This window comes from Physeter macrocephalus, chromosome 18 (assembly GCF_002837175.3).
Source record: "Physeter macrocephalus isolate SW-GA chromosome 18, ASM283717v5, whole genome shotgun sequence".
NCBI lineage: Eukaryota > Metazoa > Chordata > Mammalia > Artiodactyla > Physeteridae > Physeter > Physeter macrocephalus.
The window spans coordinates 2,076,437-2,097,097 of record NC_041231.1 but is presented as its reverse complement, the minus strand read 5'-3'; the positions used below and the strand labels follow the sequence as shown (position 1 = coordinate 2,097,097).

At 56.7% G+C, this 20,661-nt stretch overlaps 1 protein-coding gene across 18 annotated transcripts in view; it reads right to left on the bottom strand.

Annotated features, from left to right (window-relative positions):
• NADSYN1 (NAD synthetase 1) overlaps window positions 1–20,661 on the bottom strand; it is a 43,478-nt gene that overhangs the window by 8,168 nt on the left and 14,649 nt on the right. For 5 of the 18 annotated variants that reach the window (XR_008615681.1, XR_008615683.1, XR_008615682.1 and 2 more), the window contains exons 7-21: window positions 16,651–16,702; window positions 12,239–12,327; window positions 11,952–12,069; window positions 11,074–11,205; window positions 8,088–8,162; window positions 7,107–7,282; window positions 6,621–6,669; window positions 6,052–6,154; window positions 5,448–5,616; window positions 4,480–4,615; window positions 3,742–3,848; window positions 2,081–2,212; window positions 1,634–1,703; window positions 1,194–1,322; window positions 394–570 (exon numbers count right to left, since the gene is read on the bottom strand). Coding sequence is in view for 14 of the 18 variants with exons in the window: in XM_028479294.2 (XP_028335095.1) it covers window positions 394–570; window positions 1,194–1,322; window positions 1,634–1,703; window positions 2,081–2,212; window positions 3,742–3,848; window positions 4,480–4,615; window positions 5,448–5,616; window positions 6,052–6,154; window positions 6,621–6,669; window positions 7,107–7,282; window positions 8,088–8,162; window positions 11,074–11,205; window positions 11,952–12,069; window positions 12,239–12,327; window positions 16,651–16,702 (1,714 nt within the window). In the remaining 4 variants the exon portion in view is untranslated. Of the gene's footprint in view, window positions 1–12; window positions 602–1,193; window positions 1,323–1,467; window positions 1,704–2,080; window positions 2,213–3,741; window positions 3,849–4,479; window positions 4,616–5,447; window positions 5,617–6,051; window positions 6,155–6,620; window positions 6,670–7,106; window positions 7,283–8,087; window positions 8,163–11,073; window positions 11,206–11,951; window positions 12,070–12,238; window positions 12,328–16,650; window positions 16,703–20,661 lie in introns of those variants that run through there. The other 13 variants (XM_028479293.2, XM_055079570.1, XM_028479299.2 and 10 more) reach the window with 9 other exon arrangements.

Below are 20,661 nucleotides of genomic sequence, written 5' to 3'. Positions count from 1 at the left end.
CACACACACACACACACACACACACACACACACACACACAAAGCCTGAATTCTCAGGCAAGATGGTTCTATTATTAGGTAATTAGGGGAAAAAGGAAAAACAAATGGTTTAGAAGAAGACGTGAAGCCAGCTGGATACCCTAGTAGTCTAGAAATCACAGTGATTGGTACCACGCTGACACAGTGTAGTAGCCCCTCATTTTAGCACCCTCAGCACACCCCAAAACAGCTCATGCTCTGATTGACTTGAAACATATTGGATCCTCTGCAGAAAGAAGGACGCTAAAAAAGGCCACCGTATATATTAAAAAGCTTCTCGGCCCTCCAGGGAAATGAGCTGATATTCCCTCAACAGACATTTAACAGGGAGGAAAACCATTTTTGCCTGATTTACCTGAGTTTCTATGCAGCGGAACTGCCAAGGCCAGCGGGTGTTGTACAGAAACGGCCGCAGATCGAACCTGTTGTCGTCTGGGCTGTAGCTCTCGGCGTGATACGCGGGGGTCAGTGTGGTCATTTTGTGTCTATTCACGGAATACTTCGAGAAGAACCGCTTCACTTTGTCGGCCACCTGGGGGCCGAGGGATGCACGGGGCCTGATGCTGGCAAAGCCGGCAAGACCCCAGGCTGGCGTTTCCGGCGGCACTGCCCTGGGCTGGGCCAGCTAACAGCACCCACCCCCCGCAACCCGGCTGCGTGTGCACCCCCCGAAGGCGGGAGCGGACCGCCGCCACTGCTCGGGCCGCGGCAGCGGGATGAGCTTTGAAGACGCGGGCTCCCGACTCCAGCACCCCGGAAGCTGCATCAGGAGACCTGCTCAGGGGTCCCGGGAAGACGTATCTCATGAGGCTTCCAGGCGGTGCTGCGGGCACCACTCTGTCCGTGGGCTTCAGCCCTAACGAGCCTGACAGCTCGCAGAAAAGCAGCGATATTCCACCCTCAGAGTTTGCCCTCTGCCCCCCAGAGAGGAGGAGGCGCTTGCTTGTTATGACGGGGTCCAGCCCCACTCAGACAAACTTAGCCAGGGTAGAAGGAAGGCCCGGGCTGCTGAGAGCCTAAAACTGGACCTTAGTTCCTTAGAGAGAGAGAGTGTTCCCGTTTTAAAGTCACACCGTGGCCACCTGCTCCTGAGTCAAACCCACCCACAGGGTGACCTGACCTGCCGACTCCCTGAGGACACTGCACGTGGCTTACCTGTCTGGGGGTGCAGACGTCCTTCCACACGTAGAGGAGTTTGCAGAACATGCTGTAGGGCCCCATCTTGGCGATCTTCCGGAGCCTCCCGTAGACCGACAGCTCCGCGTAGGTCACTCCCATGTCTTCCTGGGGACAAAAGAGATGCGTCTCGTGAGTGACAGCAAGTCAGCGCTGGGGGACAGGTTAAAACTTCTGCTGGAGGTGGAACCGAGCCCCACCCCCCTCCCCAAATCGCCTCATCACCTCCCTCCCGGCTCCAACCTCGAGAGACCTGAATTGAACGCTGAAGGCCCGCGATGGATGGCGCTGAGCCCTGGGCTCCCGGGCCGGGAACCCAGCGATGGAGCATGGCTTGTCGGGGCAGAAAGGAGGCCATGAAGGAACCCAGCAGCAGGGAGGTGGGGGAAGAAGCACGGTGACGGAGCCACCGCCGTTACCTCGTCCGTCTGGGACACCCGTCCGTGGGCCAAGGGCTCCAGCTCGGCCGTGGCCGGCGCTACCAGGATGCTGCGGCCGAGACACACGGAGGTCAGTCACGACACCCGCGTGTTAACTCAACAGGTACCATGAAAGCACCAGGCACTGCTCGGCCCGAAGACGGAGGGATACACAGACCTCCCGGCCTCCCGACGGCGGGAGAAGGGTGGTGAGGGGGAGGGAAGCAGCGGCTGCCTGATCTGGCCAGAGCCAGGGCAGCACCGACGGGAAGGGAGGGGGTGCCTGGTCTCGGGACCCCAAGCGCCCCTGAAGGGCAGGACTGTTTCCATCAGGAGATGGGAGCCATGGAAGGTGGCTGGGCGGGGCGAGGGTGGCCCGGGGCTGTGCCGAGACGCATACCCGGGGGCTCAGGGGCCACAGCTGCGGCCTCGTGGGCGCACACGCACCTCTGCAGGGCGGGAAGCCGGAAGCGCTCCATGCAGAGCTGGACGAAGGCTCTCAGGTCCGTCTTGCTGACCCCGCCAATGGGGTTGATGTCTGCGCTGGAGCAGTCGTACTTGGTCAGGTAGCCGAGGAGGCTGCAGCAGGAGAAAGAACGCGCGGTTTCCATGCAGCAGACCCGAGGGGCTGCAGATTCCACGAACCTGGGGGCCTGGCCATCCAGTCCCTGGGCATCCGAAGACTCGCTTCTTCCAGGGCCCTGGGGCCAGAGCTTGGCAGATTCAAGGGTCTTGGAGAAGCCTGATGTGCTGGGGCAGACTGGGGAAGGGGCAGAGGCTGCGGACAGCCGAGGAGGAGTACCCAGCAAGCCAGACGAGACGTCTGGGCCGGGAAGCAGCCTGGGCACCGAGCAGCAGCCACTGGAAGCGGCCCGCCTGGGAGGGGAGGGCTGGCGCCAGCCGAGTGTGGAGCTGAGGGACGGAGGTGCTCGAGAGGGAGGGGCGGGGCCGCAGCGCACATGGACGCCGAGCCGACAGAGGCAGGGCCGCCTCCCCACTGCTCGACGCCCCCTGCGGTGGGCAGAGTGGCCCCCCAAGTGCCCACATCCTAATACCCGGAACCTGTATACGTACACATACAGGGTGAAAGGAACTCCGCAGACGAGATGAGGCTGAGGCCTTGAGATGGGGGATTACCCTGGATTATGGGGTGGGCCCTAAATGCAGTCACAGGGGTCCTTAAATGTGGGAGAGGGACCTGGCGGGAGGGGGGCGCCAGTCAGCTTCCTGTGGGAGCTTCCTGTGGGAGCTGTGGCCACAGGAAAGGCACAGAGATTCTGCACCATTGGCTCTGCAGACAGAGGAAGGGGCCACACGCCAAAGGATGCAGGTGCCCCCAGGAGCTGGAAAAGGTGAGGAACAGCTTCTCTCCTGGAGCCTCCAGAAGGAACCGGCCCCGTGCCACCCTGACCTTGGCCCACTGAGATCCGTGCTGAACCCCTATCCTACCGAACTGTAAGGTAATTCATTTGCGTCTCGAAGCCACCGACTTTGTGCCCACTTGTCACCTCAACCCCACGACACTCACCCCTTCGATGTGTCCGTCCCTCTCCACCCCACCACCACCGCTACCGTAGTCTCGCTGGACCACTGGAGGACCGCAGCTCTCCACCCGCATCCCAGGCTCCCCCCACCAAGGCCACTGCTGACCTGTGCTGTGGGTACCGTTTGGCCTTTGTCCTACATGCATTCACACGGCTGACCTCTCCCCACTTTTCAAGAGAAAGACCGACCACTCAGCCCTCCAGGCTCCCATGAGGGTGCAAAGCCGGGGTGTAAGACCCCCCTGGGTCCCAGACAGGCGGGGATTAAAACCTGCGCCGCCCTGAGCGGGGCTCCTTCAAGCAACCCCGAGGTGGGTGTAACATCACTCCCTGTCCCGTTGAACGGATGGCTGACGGTAGGAACAGGGTCTGGTCCGTGGGCACGGGCCAGGATTTACAGGCCAGAAGAGATGACCGTTTTCATCTGAGCCCCGTGCCTTTCCCCCCCGCCTCGGCTGCTCTCAAAGATGCATCAGGAGCTGAGGCAGAGCGTGGGAGACACAGACCCGGCCGGAGTGGCCGTGGGTCAACCAGGGGACTCATCCAGAGCGAGGGCACACACACCTCTCATCCACGTTGGCAGATCCAAGCACGAGAAGTCTGCCTGGGGCGCCCCGGGACCAGAGGCTCAGCTGAGCGAAGAGGTAGGCAATGACCATCCTCACCCGCGCCTGGACCACAGGAGGGAAGCGTCAGCCGCGTGGGCCGGGGCTGGGGGACGTGCATGCTAACACCGCCTCCCGGCCGCTCGGGGCAGGGGCTCTGCCAGCAACCTCAGGAGGACAGGCAAGTGTAAGTGATCGGGAGCCCGTGGGGCCCCGCCACCCGCACCGTGGGCTGCTGCGCTCAGCCCCAGAGACGGAAGGACCAAAGGCCGAGGCCGCGGTGAGACAGGGCTGCAAAGCCAGCGGGGGAGACCTGCGCTGCCGTCGCTTCCTGCATTGCTGGGCAAGGTCACCCGCACCCGCAGAAAGGGGACAGACAGGACAGACCCAGGCAGCTGGAGCCCAGGCCCCCTCTTTCCCTCCACGGGCCACGCAGGGTCCAGCTCCCCTGCGGCCGCCTGGAAGGTGGGGCCGCGCCTGAGCCGCCCCCCGAAGATGCAGAAAACGCACGCACTTGCACACACACCCCACATTCACAAACCCTCACGCTGACGCGCGCACACGCACGCAGACCCTCATCCTTGTCACGCGGCTGCACGCTCAGGGTCTCTAAGGCAGGCTGCTGACCCCAGTGCCACTGTCCCCGGGCTCCCTGTGGCCCCCGAGTGGGGACAACGGCCCCGGCTGGGAGGCACACCTGTACGTTCTGCAGGGCCAGGCTCTCCCGGCTGCTTCCTCCGTGAGCTGAAAACGCAGGGCTTTTACCCGTCACCAGGCTGAAGATACCCATGATGGCCTTCACGGCCGGGTCGATGTTGAGACCGATGTGGTGGCTGGGGAGAGAAAGGGAAGGTGTGCAGACAGTAAAACAAAGACACAGAACACAGAATTTACCATCTTCAAGTGCCCCACTCAGCGGCATCGAGTACACTGACGACGTCACCTCTAGTTCCGGAACTTTCCATCGGCCCAGAAGGAAACCCTGTGCCCACGGGCGGTCTCTCCCCACCCCCTCCTCTTCCAGCCCCCGAGGACAACTGACCCACTCTCTGTCTCTGTGGATCTGCCTATTCTGAACATTTCAAAGAAATGGAATCACACAATATCTGTCCTTTTGTGACTGGCTTCGTTCACTCAGGATGTTGTTTTCCAGGTTCATCCACGTTGTAGCCTGTGTCAGCGCTTCATTCCTTTCTAAGGCTGAATATCATCCCCTTGCAACCACCTTTCGGTTACCTATTCAGCTGTCGATGGACATCTGAGCTGTTCTGGCTGCTGTGAACACGCTGTCACGGACACAAATGTGCAGCTATTTGTTCATGTCCCCGCTTTCACTTCCTTTGGGCACCTCCCTGGGGACAGAACTGCTGGCGGGGACAGCTTTGCGCTGAGCTCCGCACACAGAAGGGGCAGCCTCTGGTTTTTCCCTTGGAGGCAGAATAAACGGAACATTCTGAATGGAGCCGAGTCTCCCCTCCCTCCGCCCTCCTCAGGCACAGAGGCCGCCAGGTGGAAGGGGGCACAGGGCAGGTCACGCTCCTGGGAGGGGGGTGAGGAGGGAACCCGCTCGCCTCTGGGGTGCTCACTGACCCACAAACGTGGCCTTGGGTGCAGCTTCCTGCCGTCACCACCACCTGGCCGTGCCCGGCGCCGCGGACCAGCTACCTTCCGATCTGCTGCGCGAGATCTCCGGCTCTGTTGCACGTCTCCCGGGAGGAGTTCTCGCTGGCCATGTAGCAGGTGGTCAGGATGCGGCTGCAGAGCTCCCGGGGGTCCTGGGGGGTGTAGCTGGTCTGGTTCACAATGGTCCGGACGTCGGCCAGCACTTCCTGACCTGAAAACCACCGGACAGAAGCGCACGTGCCGTGGGCCAGGTGCCTGCACCGATTAATCCCTTCTCCGCCGCCCGGCAACCTCGCCAGGGCAGCCCCGCGATGCCCGTTTCTCGGCTGCGGGCACTGAGGGAACGGCCGAGGTCACCGCGCAGAGTGACAGGATGTGAACCTGGGTTTGCCCGACCCCACGGCCCCTGTTCTCTCCTTGGGGCCACACACTGCCGACACACGGCAGCGACGGGCACCTGTGGCTTGACGGACGCAGCCACGTGGGCCCCGGAAGGGACTTTAACGTCCCCAGGCCCTGGGACGTGGGTGCGACGCCGTGACATCTGAATACGACCCCCACCACGATGCCCAGGACCCGGGTTTTCGCTCTGCTCCTCCCGCGGGCTGACCCCCTGGAACCTGCTCGGGCCCCAGACGTCACCTACTTCCGTGCTTCACAGCCTCGCAGACCTGGTGGCACATGGAGTAGACGAGACAGGCGGTGGCCCCGCTGTCCACCCCGCCGCTCAGGGGCAGGAAGAACCCCGCCTGGAACGGGCCGACCAGACGGGGGGGTGAGCAGCGCCTCTGGGAAGCCACGCGCCCCCAAGATGAGCCCGGCTCCCCCTGCAAAAATGAGCGCCCACAGAATACTCTCCCCGGGGGAGGGGAAAAGATGCCCTGCACGTTCCAGGATGGACTTTCTAGAAGGCAAAGGGACCTCCACTGTGGAGGGTCTAAGGCTGGGTCTCCACGGTGAATTACAGACACGCACGATCACGAAACTGGCGGGAGGCGGGGAGTCTCGAAGCTCAGTGTCACCAGACAGGACCCCAAAGACGGAGCCGAAGCTCAGCGGGACCTTTGGGCTCTGGCTAGTGTAGCCGAGGCTCCCGGCTGAAGCAGAGCCAAGAAATGCTTTGCATTTTAAAGAAAAAGTCACCAGCCTGCCGCAGAGTCAAACGCAAACCAACCGGCGGGAGCAGAGAGAACTGGGGAGACACGGATGCCTCACCTGTTGGCTACGTCTTAGAAAATCCCAGAGCCAGCACGCAGGTCCGAGGCTGGGGAACGATGGGAAGCATTAGGTTGGGGAGCTGCCGACCTGGTCCACAGCCCACCCGGGGGCAGGTGCCAAGGTGGGCGCAGTGCCCGTGAGAGCCGCCAGCACGACGCCCAGGTCTCCGTTTTAAGCACTTCGCGTGAATGATCTCGTTTGAAATCTCAAAACGGCCCCAGGGGGCAGGTGCCATCACTGGCCCCGTTGTGAAAATGGCACAGGAAGGCAACAGCGTCTCTGTGCCCAAGGGCCCAGGGCAAGGAGCGGCAGGGCTGGGCGTGGGCCAGGGGTTCCGGCTGCAGCGTCAAGTGCAGGCTCTGGAGACCAGGACACGCTGGCCCCGCAGCGCCACCTGGCGGTGCAGCCGGAGATGGGGGGGTTCCCCGGGGGACAACAGGACCCCCCCCCCACCCGCCCGCTCCAGCATCCCAAGGGCCCCACCTGATCTCCTCGGCGGGACTGTGGTATTTCCACTCAACGGGCTCAGAGAGCGGCTCCAGCAGGTCCTCGTCGCGGGACAGGGCGAAGTCCACCTTCACGCGGGGGTAGGGGCTCACCCTGCTGGCCTGGGAAGGACAAGCCCTCAGCGCTGGTACCCGTACAGGCCCCTGGGATGACTGCAGCCAGCGGGGAACACAGCTCAGAACCCCACTGGGGACCCTTCATGGCCGCCAGGACGGCCAGAACAGAGACGGATGTAGCAAACGCTGGCAGGGATGTGGGGAGCCCAGAGCCCTTGCACAGCGCTGGGGGGACACGAGATGGAGCGCAGTGGCTGAGGACGGTCTGGCGGGGCCTCCTACAGTTCAACAGGGAACCACCACAGGACGCTGCAGTCCAGTCCCAGGCATATAACAAAGGACACGCAAACACGTCCACACGGACACCCGGGCACATGTCCACGGCATTACAATTCATCACAGACAGAGCGGAGATGGTCCAGACGTGCACTGACAGATGAATGGACAAACAGCACGTGGTCTATCCATTCAGTGGAATATTATTCGGCCATAGAAAGGAATAAAGCACTAACACGCTACAGCATGGATGAACCACAAAACACTATTCTCAGCGAAAAAAGTCAGATGCAAAAGGCCACATACAAGATGATTCTATTTCTATGAAACGTCCAGAATTGGCAAATCCATAGAGACAATGCAGACTGATGGTTGCCGGGGGGCCCTGGGGGAGGTGAACGGGGAGTTAACAGCTCATGGGTCCGGGCTTCTTTTGGGTGATGAGAATGTTTTGACACTGATAGTACTGATGCTGCTTGACTCCACGAATAGACTAAAAACCACTGAATCATGTGCCAAAATCAGTGAACTGTGTGGTGAGGGAACGACATCTCAATAAAGCTGTTATTAAAAAAAATTCTGGGTCTTTGATGTGCATCCCATGTGTGTGTCTACAAGCACTTACCGCCAGGTTTCGAGATGAAATCTCTGCCCTGTAGCTTCTGACGTCCTCCAAATCCAACGTGGCGGTGAGGACTTCCTGGAGAAGGGAGTTTCAAAGAGAAACCGTGATTTCCTGTTTTGTTTTTCTTCTCGCTCACACGTCTAATTTGTTTTCATAGGTGTGCCAAATGGCACCCGATGAGTTGTGCCTTCTAAGGCAGGGACTGGGGGGTCCAGGGAGAGGGGACAGCCAGTGGTACTGCCGACCCAAAGCCCTTTCCTCCTGTCGTCGCCACGAGAACTTGCGCTGAATTGCCAGTGAGTCGTTAATCACGGCACAGGACACAATCCTGTCAATAAATGTCAGCTGGGGCTTCTGAGAAAGCTTCTCAAAAAGACACATGAGGAGCAAGGGCCCCTTTTCTGCCTTTGAGCGGGGCTGCATGAAGATGGCATGGCTGGAGCTCCTGCAGCCATCCTGTGACCGAGAGGCAACTGAAAATGAAGCCCACACAGAGGAAGGCCCAGATGGAGAGTGACAGAGGGGTGGAGCCAGAGCCCCGGCACTCATCACGTCGGGGTCCTGGCCTGGACGTGCTGCCTGTGTTCTAGGAGGTGACGCTTCATTGCCTTTGAACCCAGATGAGATGGGGGTTCTGCCACTTGCAACAAATTACAGAAGAGGGAAAAGTTTTAACTCATAGACGTTATTCCTTCCCTTATGGAGAAAAAAAACACTAATCAAATTATATTACGAGGACATTGTCTCATACACACAGGTGCAGGACAGCAAGAACTGCTTCTGGGCACCACTGGGGGACACAGGGTGGCTGGGCCCCCGCTCCTGCCGCTGGGCTGTGGACAGCTGCCGGTGTCAACAGTGGGCCTAACCCAAGCTGGAAATGCCCGTGAAGAGACAGAGAATAAAGAGCTGCCACGTCCTTTGGTTCTCCTGTCATTTCCCAAGGGATGGGTCACTGAAGCCGCCGGGCTGCCTTGACAAAGCCACAGAAAGTGAGAAGACGCCAGAGGAGTGAACCCTTCCTGAGAAGGAGGCTCCAGTCCACTCTCCCCAGAACTAGGTTAGCCTTGCACAAAGGCTCGATCGAGGCTGTGAGAAGCATGTGCCCTCGAGAAGGTCACCTGACCACAGAGGAGGTGGCAGAACAGAAGGGCACTGCCCTGGCCCCAGGGCAGTGATGCCACCTCCATCCCGAACACTCAGGCAAAATCAGAGAATTCTGGCTCAAAAGCCCCCTCCAGGGGATTGGGAGACAATGGTCCCCAGGTTTTTGTATGGCGAAGAATCACCTGTGTGCTTGCTGAAATGGGGGTTCCTTGGGGGGCCTGGACGGGGTCCAGAACCTGTAGTGACCTGCACGCCTGCTCATCCTGGAGCAGGTGACCCCCCAACCCACCTGCCAGTCAAGCCTGCCACCAGGTGCCCGTGGCTCTGACGTTTGGCTGAGTGTTTTGGCCAAACCGACGTGCGCTGAAGCATGTTTGGAGCAGATGAACACCTAGCCGTCTGCATGGACTTCATCTTCCCCTCCAACGCCCTTCCGTCTTTAACATGATTAATACTGGACAATAGGGCGCCTCTGGGGACGCAGCCACTTGGAAAGCGAGGTCTGAGGGACCCCGATCAGGAGGACTTCTGCAGGGAGACGGAGTGTTCCCGCTGCCGGGGCCCAGACTGCCAAAGCTCGGGCTTCCCTCTGGGCAAGAAAACACCATGGGATTCCTTTCAAAGTTCCTTCCCTCGGTCCATTTTGAAACCGAAGTTTGGTTTCATAACCACTTCCTTGCCAACAACCCCAAGGAGACTGCGGAAGGCATGAAACATCACCTCATCTGCGTGGATGTCGAGGAGGTGAAGCAACAGAAGTTACAACAGAGGGTCCCGTAGACTTTCTTACTCTGTGACACCGCTTGCCTCGCTCCGGCACAGCAATTCCCGGAGACCGTTTTTTTTTTTTGCTACCACCTGCCTCCGTGAATGAGCATTTCCAACACTTGTTTCCAAAAAAACCCGAGTTGGATCCAAAGACAAGATGTGTGATGCCATATGAAGCCTGTACCGACCGTCTGAGCCCAGTAAAAGTGACCCTTCCCGGCAGCACTGAAAGTTACGTTGTGCTGCGTTTGCAGAATTGGAATCTATTCCCATTTTTTTTGGCAGTAACAGCCATTTCCTTCTTGGGTGCTTGAAAAAAAAACCAAAAACCAACAGGGAGAGCCACACGATTCTCTACAAGCACCTTTCCATCGTCTTATTCTCTCTGTAAAGAAAACTAATGTCCAATCACACGGGAAAGCTCTGCACCCACGTTCATGTGTTTTCAGAAAAAGAGGGTGTGCAGTTTTCATATTTGTGGCTCCCGTGAGGTTACGGCCCCGCTGGGGGGATGTGCCCCCAGCTGGTCATCAGTCCAGTGAGACCGGGGCGCCCCCCAGAACGAGGAGGGTGGGGGTCTCCAATGCTGCTTCCAGAACCCGCGGGGCAGGGCCCACAGGGAACGTGTGCTGCCTTGACCTCTGGGGAAAACCCCCTAATGGCCCACCTGCAAGCCCCCTCCTGGCTCTCGTCACGGGGACCAGGCGTGGTGTCTGCTCATTCCTGAGGACTGGCTCCAGTTCCCCGCCAGCCCCGGCCATGGGATTCTTCAAACAAGCCCATCACATCCTCCCGGGAACCAGGGGTCACCCCTCTTGTCACTACAAAGCCCACTCCTCCTGCAGCTCCTGGCCTCTCCCTCAGCTCCAAGTGCAGCCTCGGGGGGGACCCTGCAGGGCACGTGGGGCTGACAGACTGCCGGGTATCCCATCCGTCCAGCGTGCTGTGCGGGCGGTCCCCGTAACCTCAGGGTGAGAATCCCTCCCGAACCAAGGAGGTGAACCCACCACGGGGGCCATGTCAGACCCCCCGTCATGGGGGAGGACAGAGAACACAGCCCCTGAACCGGAGACCCCCCCCCCACCGCCATCGCGCGCGGGCTGGTTCGTACCACGTCGTCCAGAGAGAACTGGGATCCCTGGGCAAAGATGCCGCCATTCATGGCAATCAGGGCACAGCCGTCGTAGTACAGCCGGTCCCCGTCACAGCCCTTCTGATTGGCCAGCAAGTAAATCCCGCCGTTCTGGAAAATGCAGGGGACAGCAATGGTCAACTGTGGTCCGTCACCTTCACCCTCCTCCGGCCCAAACACATGAAGCTTCAGACCCCCCCGCGACTGCGTCATAATTAGCCCCCCACCCCAGCAAGAAAACGTGCGCCTCCAGGGAATGCCCGCAGCTGTGGTGCTCTCGGCCTTCCAAGGCACCAGGCATCACACGAATCATCCATTCTCGCCTCCCAACTACCCTTCAAGGCAGGCGCCGTCACCTCCACCAGACAGGAGGAGAGATGCAGCTTCAGAGAAGACAAACCCCCCAGGGCACGAAGCCGAGATTCTGTCCCAGGAAAGAGCAAACACGGCCCCTGGGGTCACGCCGCCAGCAAGAGGGGCGAACTCGTGGGCGTTCCCCGTGCCTTGCTGTGGTGCCAACGGGCATCCTGGCTCCCGGGCACCATGTCACTTGTCCTGAGACCAGTATGATGGTCAAGAGCCCAGGAACCAGATGGCTGGGGTGTGAGCCCAGGGGCCACTTGACCGCCATGCACCGAGTGTCCTGCTCCAAGAGCAGAGATGTCAACAGCAGCTGGCCCGTAGGGCAGTTTTGAGGGTTAAATGAGGTCAGGCAAGCGGGGCCCGGGAAGTGGAGTCACGCGCACCGATCAGCTGCAGCTGCAACCAGAAGCGCTGAGCGTCCTCACGATCAGGCGCTGGGCGCTGGGGTCACAAGTGTGAGACAGACACGCTCCAGCATCCCCGCCGCCACCTACCTTGGTGGTGGCCGTGGTCACCAGGTCCACCCTGGCGTGGGCTTTGCGCAGCACGTGGTGGCTGCCTGAGGCATTGGTGAAGATCTCCACGCCGTCCAGGCCCATGTCCACGTGTGGGCTGTGGGCAGAGGAGGGCAAAGAGACCGGTATCCCCAACCCACCCTCCCAGCCCCGCAGCTCCCAGGGCGTCTCCGCAGCCCCAGGCCATGACGCCAGGAAGGCTGCAAACCCCCAATCCTCCGGGGCCCAGCGAGGATGGGATCTATGGCGCAGAGGGCAAGGCTGACCTGTGGGGTGTCCAGAGCTCCTCGCAGACCTCACTCCCGATGCACGTGTCCCGGGTGGAGAGGACAGCATCCCCAAAGGGCACGGATTCCTGGGTCGGGAGACCAGAGCGCTTGAGACCCCTTGGCCATCCCGTCTGGGCCATGTACTGAACCAGGACGCCAGATGTCATGCATGAGACTTGCATAAAGGCCATGGTTTTGTTTCAAGTACTAATGAATCCTTCCTCGACCCGGAGCATTCCCAGCCCAGGGGCCAGCAGGCATCTCCTCCGCTGACCCAAGGGCGTCAGTCACACCTGGAAGCCGAGCTCTGAGCTGCCACGAGCTTGACTGTGGCTGCAACTAACTGTGACTCGGTTCCTGAAGTTTCCACGGGCCCCGATGGCCAGCAGCATCGCATCAGCATCGGCTGGATGCTCTTTTTTTTTTGCGGTACGCGGGCCTCTCACTGTCGCGGCCTCTCCCGCCGCGGAGCACGGGCTCCGGACGCGCAGGCTCAGCGGCCACGGCTCACGGGCCCAGCCGCTCCGTGGCGCGTGGGATCTTCCCGGACCGGGGCGCGAACCCGCGTCCCCTGCATCGGCAGGCGGACTCTCAACCACTGCGCCACCAGGAAAGCCCTGGATGCTCTTTTGACATCATCTGTGCTCCTGGGGGTCCCATCCCCATGTCAGAAACGAACGGACTGAGCTCTTACAAAGTTCACGCCAGCCGACGGGTCCTCCAGCTCCTGAACGGCAGGGTTGGGGCAGGACGCAGGGTCCCTGTGTCTCTAGGAGCTACGTTCGTGACCCCTGAGGGGTGGGAGCTTCCAGGGCAGGGACGGAGTTGCCCCCGAGGCTGCCGCACAGGTCTGAGCAGTCACTGAGATGAGCAAGTTCCGACAGGGTCACCCGGGCGCGGGGCCCGCCTTGGCCTCCTCTCTCGGGGACCAAGTTTCAGCAGCGCTGCCATTTCCCTCAGCCAGGAAATCTTCCCGGCGGGCCTGGACCGCAACCCAGCACTCTTGGCTGGGTGCCCTGATATGTGTGTTAGTGAGTTCAACTCCCTTTATAACCAACGGCAAGAACCGAGGGGCAGGCCTGGCATTTTCTGTTCTGATGCTTCCTGCCCCGGACACAGCCCTCACCCAGGACCCCGAGCTGGCCGTCCCGGGACCACAGCACACCCTGCAACGGGTGCCTTGCGTTCCTTACCGCAGGGGTAGGGCTGGAATCCTGACCCCCTCTTCCTGTGACAAGACCAGGGCTCGGGGCAACAGGGTGATAAACAAAGCATGCAGCGGGGCTCTCAGTGATGGGCCCCTGACCTGAATTATCCAGGTTACAGCAGTTACGGGGCTGGCTTTGCCCTGTTTCTTGAAAACTCCCCTGAACTTTAATCCACTGGCACCCAGGGCCAATTTCTGCAACTTGCTCTCAACCAGTGACACCAAGCAGCATCCTTCCACCTGCAGGCGGCCCCCACATTGGTTTAGGGGGATCACCTGGTATGTTTTTTAGGCTATCAAAGGGTCCTAGAAGAATGAAATGGAGGATTTCTCACAGCAGGGGGCTTGCTGCTGAAATGTCTGTTTCACACACACACACACACACTCACACTCACACACACACTCACACACACACACTCACACACACACACACACTCTCACACACACACTCACACTCTCACACACACACACACTCACACACACACACACTCACACACACTCACACACACACACTTGCAGCACCAAGTTCTGCCGCAGAAGGAGCAGACACCCTGGCATACCTTTCTGGTTCTCCCTGTCCTGTACTAGAAGCTGGCCCTTTGCCTTCCACAGGCTTGCGAGGAAACTTCTGGACTTCTCCCCAGGACTTTTCCTTGCGTCTCTCTGTGTCCCCATCTGGGCGCAGCCCTATCCACTCTAAGGGGGAGCACAGCTAGGCTCTCACTGCGGAGGAGCGGTGAGACCAGGAGGGGCCAGCGGACCCGCAAGAGAGGCTCAGCAGGCTGGGCAGCAGCCAGGAATTGTGTCCCCAGCTGATGACGACACTCCCAGCGCCGCCACGTTGCAGCCGAGTGGACCCTGGCCGTACCCAGAGGGCTGGCACAGAGGTTAGAACCCAGAGCTTTGGCATCTGTCTCCTGGGTTCCATCCTCGCTTCTTAATTGTATGACTTTTGATGATTTACTTCGCTTCTCTGCGTGTCGGTTTTACTATATGACAACAGCGATGAGAGTCATTCCTACCTCACAGGATCGTTGCAATGATTAAACGAGTTACTACATTTATCCAGCAAATATTTGTTGAGTGCCTGCCGTGTGCCAGGACTGGGAGAACAAGAATAGTTCTGGGCACGGGGGATAACGTTGTGAATGAAACCAAAGCTCTGATCTCATGGAACTTAATTTTTTTTTTTTTTTTTTTGGCCATGTTGCACGGCTTACAGGATCTTAGTTCCCCAACCAGAGATGGAACCCACGCCCTTGGCAGTGAAAGCATGGAGTCCTAACCACTGGACCACCAGGGAAGTCCCTCATGGAACTTTATATATATGTTGGGAAGGGGTTCTGTGCGAGGGAGGGGCTCCTGAGGGGGGGAGTTCTCTGACAGGGGAGGGGGAGTGAGGTTCTGTGAGGGGAAGGGGGAGAGTGGGCTCCATGCAGGGGAGGGGTTCATGGAGGAATCCGGTCCCCCACCCCATTCACACGCATGTACACAAATGCACACAGAAACACGTGTACATGCACACGCATGCCTGCACATACACACACTCAGAGCTCTGGGAAGACCCAGGTCCGTTCTGCCACATCCAGCAGGTATTTTGGCCACCCTCTCTGCAAGCCCCCTTCCTGGCTGTGAGCAGGGCAGGATCAGTGGGCTGAAGACCTACTCACTGTGTTCTGGATCACGATGAACTTAAATTGTTCCCATTGCTGCAATTCACGGTCAGCAAAGGTTCCAGGTCGCATGGGAGGCGACCAGACCTGGCTGAGAGTCCCTGTCCTCAGCCTCAGCTGTGCCCGCCCCCGGCTGCCTCGTGGGAGGTACCAACCCAAGGTGGCCCCTCGGACATCCTCTCTTAGGGATCAGAACCGGTGCCAGTGACTTAATCTGGCTCCCGAACAGAGGTGATCTTGGCTCAAGGGCCAGGGAAGTGAGAGGCAGGCAGAGACCCCTGGCATAAAGAGGAAAAGGGTCTGGGGGCGGGTGGGATCGGGGAGAAGGGCCTCCTGCCCCACCCCCCCAGATCCATCCCCGAGGTCCAGATGTGTCCCTGCCGACCTGCTCCGCTGGGGAGGTTCAGTGTGTCCCCTGAGCCACCTTGAGTGCAACAGTCAGGGGTGCAGAGAATTGGGTGTCACGGGCTAAGCCGTGTCCCCCAAATTCACGTGCGGAAGCCCTAAACCCCAGCACCTCAGATGTGGCTGTGTTTGGAGATGGGGATCTTTAAAGAGGTGATGAAGGTAAAATGAGGTCACTAGGGTGGGGCCCTAATCCCATAGGACTGGTTTCCTTATGAGAAGAGGAGAAAAGCACACAGACACACACAGAGGGACGGCCCCGTGAGGACACAGGGAGGAGACGGCCGTCTACACGCCGAGGAGAGAGGCCTCAGGAGGACCCAGGCCTGCCCACGCCTGGACCTCAGATTCCAGCCTCCAGGACTGGAGACAGTGAGTGTCTGTTGTTTAAGCCACCCAGGCTGTGGTGCTTGGTTATGGTGGCCTAAACAAATTGATACATTTGGCAACCAGAATGGAAAGTCAAGCAGGAGCCAGAGAAATCAGGGCCCCCCCCCGAAACACCCCCTCTGCGCCCCTGGCTCTCAACGCCCCGCAGGAAGCGGACGGCACCGGGTCCCGGCTGTCCCACCTCAGCAGCTTCCAGGACGAAGGGGATGGTCGAGGCCCCCAGATAAGGCTGCAAAGTCAAAGCTCTTCAGGCCTGCCCAGCCAGGTGCGAAAGATAAGACGAGACAAGACAGATTTCTGATGCTGAGTTTTCACAGAATGAACAGGCAGCCAAGGAAAGTCCTTCACGAGTTGTATAACTAGAAACCCTCCAAACTCGGCTTCTTGGGCGGTCCCTAAGCCCGAGCCCCAGCCCAGCAGGGAACAGCCGGCAGCTGAGGTGGGGCAGGAGCCCCTTCCCCCAGGCTCCCCTGAGCCCTCTACCCCACTGAGTGAGCCAGAGGAGAGGAGAGGGCAGGAACACGACAGGCAGCACACAGGGGAAAGGAGACGCCCCCCGTCCCCGCCCCTCTGCTCCCGGGACCCTCCCCACTTGTCACAGACATCACCCCTTTGTCTGTGCTCCTTACACGGGCCATGGTGATGTCCGTTACTTTGACCCGAAGGGTCCTGCCCCCACGGCCCACCCCAGAGTGACATCTGACCGAGAACGGGTTTTCTTCTCCGAGACTCACCTGCTCTGTCAGGTCCTGTATCATCCGGGGGAGAAAATATTCCTCTGTTTGCCTGGAAAGGAAACCACCACAGATGAGAGGAGGACCATCTCGGGAAATATGCAGAACGGCACCCAAACCTAAAGCAAAACTCAAAATGAGAGCTTGCAACTGATGAGCTGGCAAAGGAACTGTCAATTTAAGGTAGAAAGGAAAGTATAAGGCGACTCGATGAGGCTCCCAGGCCACATGACAGCTAGGTGCTTGGTGCTCTCCTACCATTGGCCTGGCTTCCCCACGCTTTTGTAACGGACCAGGACACCATGGGGGCCTTCCTGGGACAGGCCTTCCCCCATAGCCTCTGCGTTAGCTCCTCTCTGAAGTACCTAGATAACAGTATTTGATGCACATTTCCTGAGTTGTTTTACAGATGTGAACACCCCCCTACCACCACCACCAAATGGAAGAACTACTCGATGACCATTAACACATAGGCCCCCGCCTCCTGGAGCCTGAGGACTGATCATATTAACCCTGTGATACCACCCTGCTGCCCCGCCGTCAGCCAGTCAGAGAACTGTGCACAAGCTGATCACGTACCCTGCAACACCCTCCTCTCCTGGCCTTTAAAAATGCTTTGCCAAAACCCTTCGGGGAGCTTGAGGCTTCTCAGGGCATGAGCTACCTCGTCTCCTTGCATACGGCCCTGCAAGAAAACCCTTCTCTGCTCCAAACTCTGAAATTTCAGTTTGTTTGGCCTCGCTGTGCATTGGGCACACGAACTTGCGTCAACACTTTCATGCACGGCATCTGAGAGGCACGTCACGGGGGTTATCTGAGAAGAAGTCGTATTTCCCCACGGGGAAATCCAGGTGGAATTCCTGATCAAAGTTCCTGAATCAAGACGATCACACTGCATGAACCCAACATACAGTGACAAACTGGTATCATGACTGAAGTAATAAAAGAACGTTCCAAATTGTATGAACTGGACAGAGAGTTTAACACACAGCTTGAGTACAAGCCATCCCACGGTCTACAATAAAAGGTAGAATTCGAACAACAGATGGTTTCCAAATCTGACCTCAAATAGGCTGTTACCAGATGCACCATTAGGATATTTAATTAACTAGATTTCTTTTTGGTTTCTCAGAATTCAGAAGAACCTTCTGGGAGATTTTAGTGGCTTTTGCTTAAGCAAATTTTAAAAGTAGAGAAATTGAGAGGACGATGCTGTTTCTCCCTCACTAATGAAGGGAACAGAAACTGCAGACGTCCTCTGACCCCCGAGCTGCCTTGGCGTCCCATAATGAGCACTCAGCTCACCATCGGTAGGCTTGCGGATGGCGACACTGCTGCATCACAATTTGTTTTAAAGGGAAGAGCTGCCCCAAGGTGTCTCCCTTCACCCTCGCCTCTCCCCTCAATTTGCACGAAGATCCATTCAGAACCAGACGCAGGCAAGCCCACCAGGGAACGATGCAGGTTCACCTTTGCTCCTCCCCACCCGCTGCTCCAAAGCCAACCTACACCTGGTGGATGGCTCATGAGGTTCGCACAGTTCATTAAAGAGCTAAAGTATCAACAGTAAACCCTCCGGATTGGCAGTGAGTCACTCCAAGCTGGCTTCACGCTGGCCCGACCCATCTTTCCAGCTGAACTCCTCCCGCTCTGCACAGCTCCTCTGATGGGATGTTCTTCTTCCTCAGGAAACATCCCCTGGAGAAACCTTAGCAGCATATTTCTGCAGAGAAACCACTTCTGGCCATGCTAATTTCAAGTCTTTTCTGGCCCCCTGGGAGCTACAAGAGCCCCCTCGACACCCTCCCACCGACCCCCCCCACCCCGTCTTGCTGGGCTCAGACTTGGGGCATCCACCTAAGAATCTAATGAAAATGAACCTAGATTCTTAAGTTCTTTGCAGTCAAGAACTGGGCCTTTTTTCTGTTTTCCTACAAAAGCCTGAAAGAGCATCTTGAAGCTGTGATGGACTCATTACTAAAGCAGGGACACAGTGACATAACCATTTTATTGTCACCATTTTGGCACAACTCCCGAAGGGTAAAAACTGTTTGGTTTTTTAACTGTACCAGAATGAAAGCTTCTGGTTCCAGCTCAATATCCACTGCCACCCTTTCTACAGGCATTATTAAATGAGTGATGGTCTGAAAGGATTCAACATTTCAACATTAGAAATGGAGAAAAAAAAAAGTGAACTAGAGATCTATACTGGCATAGAATTAGAGCCAACAGAAGCCAATGCAAGATCGCAAAGATAATCAGACAACAGAAGATAAAAAGTGAGCTCAAAACTAAGAAAATAATTTGAAAAATTAAAACATTTGAAGATATGAAAACATATTAGGTGCATCAAAGAACAGAACAGATAGGGAACCCTTGGGTACGTTGGTGGGAATGTAAATTGGTACAGCCACTGTGGAAAACAGTATGGATGTTCGTCAAAAAACTAAAAATAGGGCTACCATATGATCCAGCAATCCCAATCCTGGGCATATATCTGAAGAAAACAAAGACAATGCACCCCAATGTTCATAGCAGCACATTTACAATAGCCAAGACATGGAAGCAACCTGTGTCCATCAATAGATGAATGGATAAAGAAGATGTGATACATATACACAATGGACTACTAATCAGCCATAAAAAAGAATGAAATTTTGCTATTTGCAACATTGTGTATGGACTTGGAGGGCATTATGCTTAGTGAAATAAGTCATATAGAGAAAGATAACCACTGTATGATATCACTTATATGTGGAATCTAAAAAATAAAACTAGTGAATATAACAAAAAAGAAACAGACTCACAGATACAGAGAACAAACTAGTGGTTACCAGTGGGAAGAGGGAAGCTTGTTTCAGAAGCTGATCACAGGAATCTCTCTTGGGATGAAAATCAGAGGCCCCATGACCTGCAACCAGGGATTATACATACTAAAAAAGTCATCATTTAAAGGACTCTCTCTCCAACTTAGATGAAAGGACCCTTATCAGGTATTCATAAGTAGCTCAAGCACAGTGAAACAAGGGAACTGGCTCTTGAGTTCATATTTCCCACTTACGAGGGGTCTCTGCAACAGACTGGTCTACAGAAAGGACTGCTGACCCAAGCAACACCCATCCCAGGATGAGAAGAAGACAGAGTTGTAGACAGCTGACCCAAGAATCTGGACCAGACCCATTCTACTAATTCAATTTACTGATTACCAAATATTTGTCTCCCTTATCAACATTAAAGTTATTGTTTTATTTCTAACCATACCTTTGCCCCCAAAGCTCGGATGGAAAGAAAATTCTCTAGTGAAGTTGTCACAGAGTATAAATACATATAACAAAAAAGAAACAGACTCACAGATACAGAGAACAAACTAGTGGTTACCAGTGGGAAGAGGGAAGCTTGTTTCAGAAGCTGATCACAGGAATCTCTCTTGGGATGAAAATCAGAGGCCCCATGACCTGCAACCAGGGATTATACATACTAAAAAAGTCATCATTTAAAGGACTCTCTCTCCAACTTAGATGAAAGGACCCTTATCAGGTATTCATAAGTAGCTCAAGCACAGTGAAACAAGGGAACTGGCTCTTGAGTTCATATTTCCCACTTACGAGGGGTCTCTGCAACAGACTGGTCTACAGAAAGGACTGCTGACCCAAGCAACACCCATCCCAGGATGAGAAGAAGACAGAGTTGTAGACAGCTGACCCAAGAATCTGGACCAGACCCATTCTACTAATTCAATTTACTGATTACCAAATATTTGTCTCCCTTATCAACATTAAAGTTATTGTTTTATTTCTAACCATACCTTTGCCCCCAAAGCTCGGATGGAAAGAAAATTCTCTAGTGAAGTTGTCACAGAGTATAAATACTTGTGACGGGTACCACTGCTTGCTTTAAGTCTACTGCTAAAAGCACATATAAAATGTTTCTGTGACAATTCGGTATAACTGATAAAATGTATAGCCTATAAAAGGTTTCCTTGCTAGCATACTTCTGCGCTTGTTCACTGAG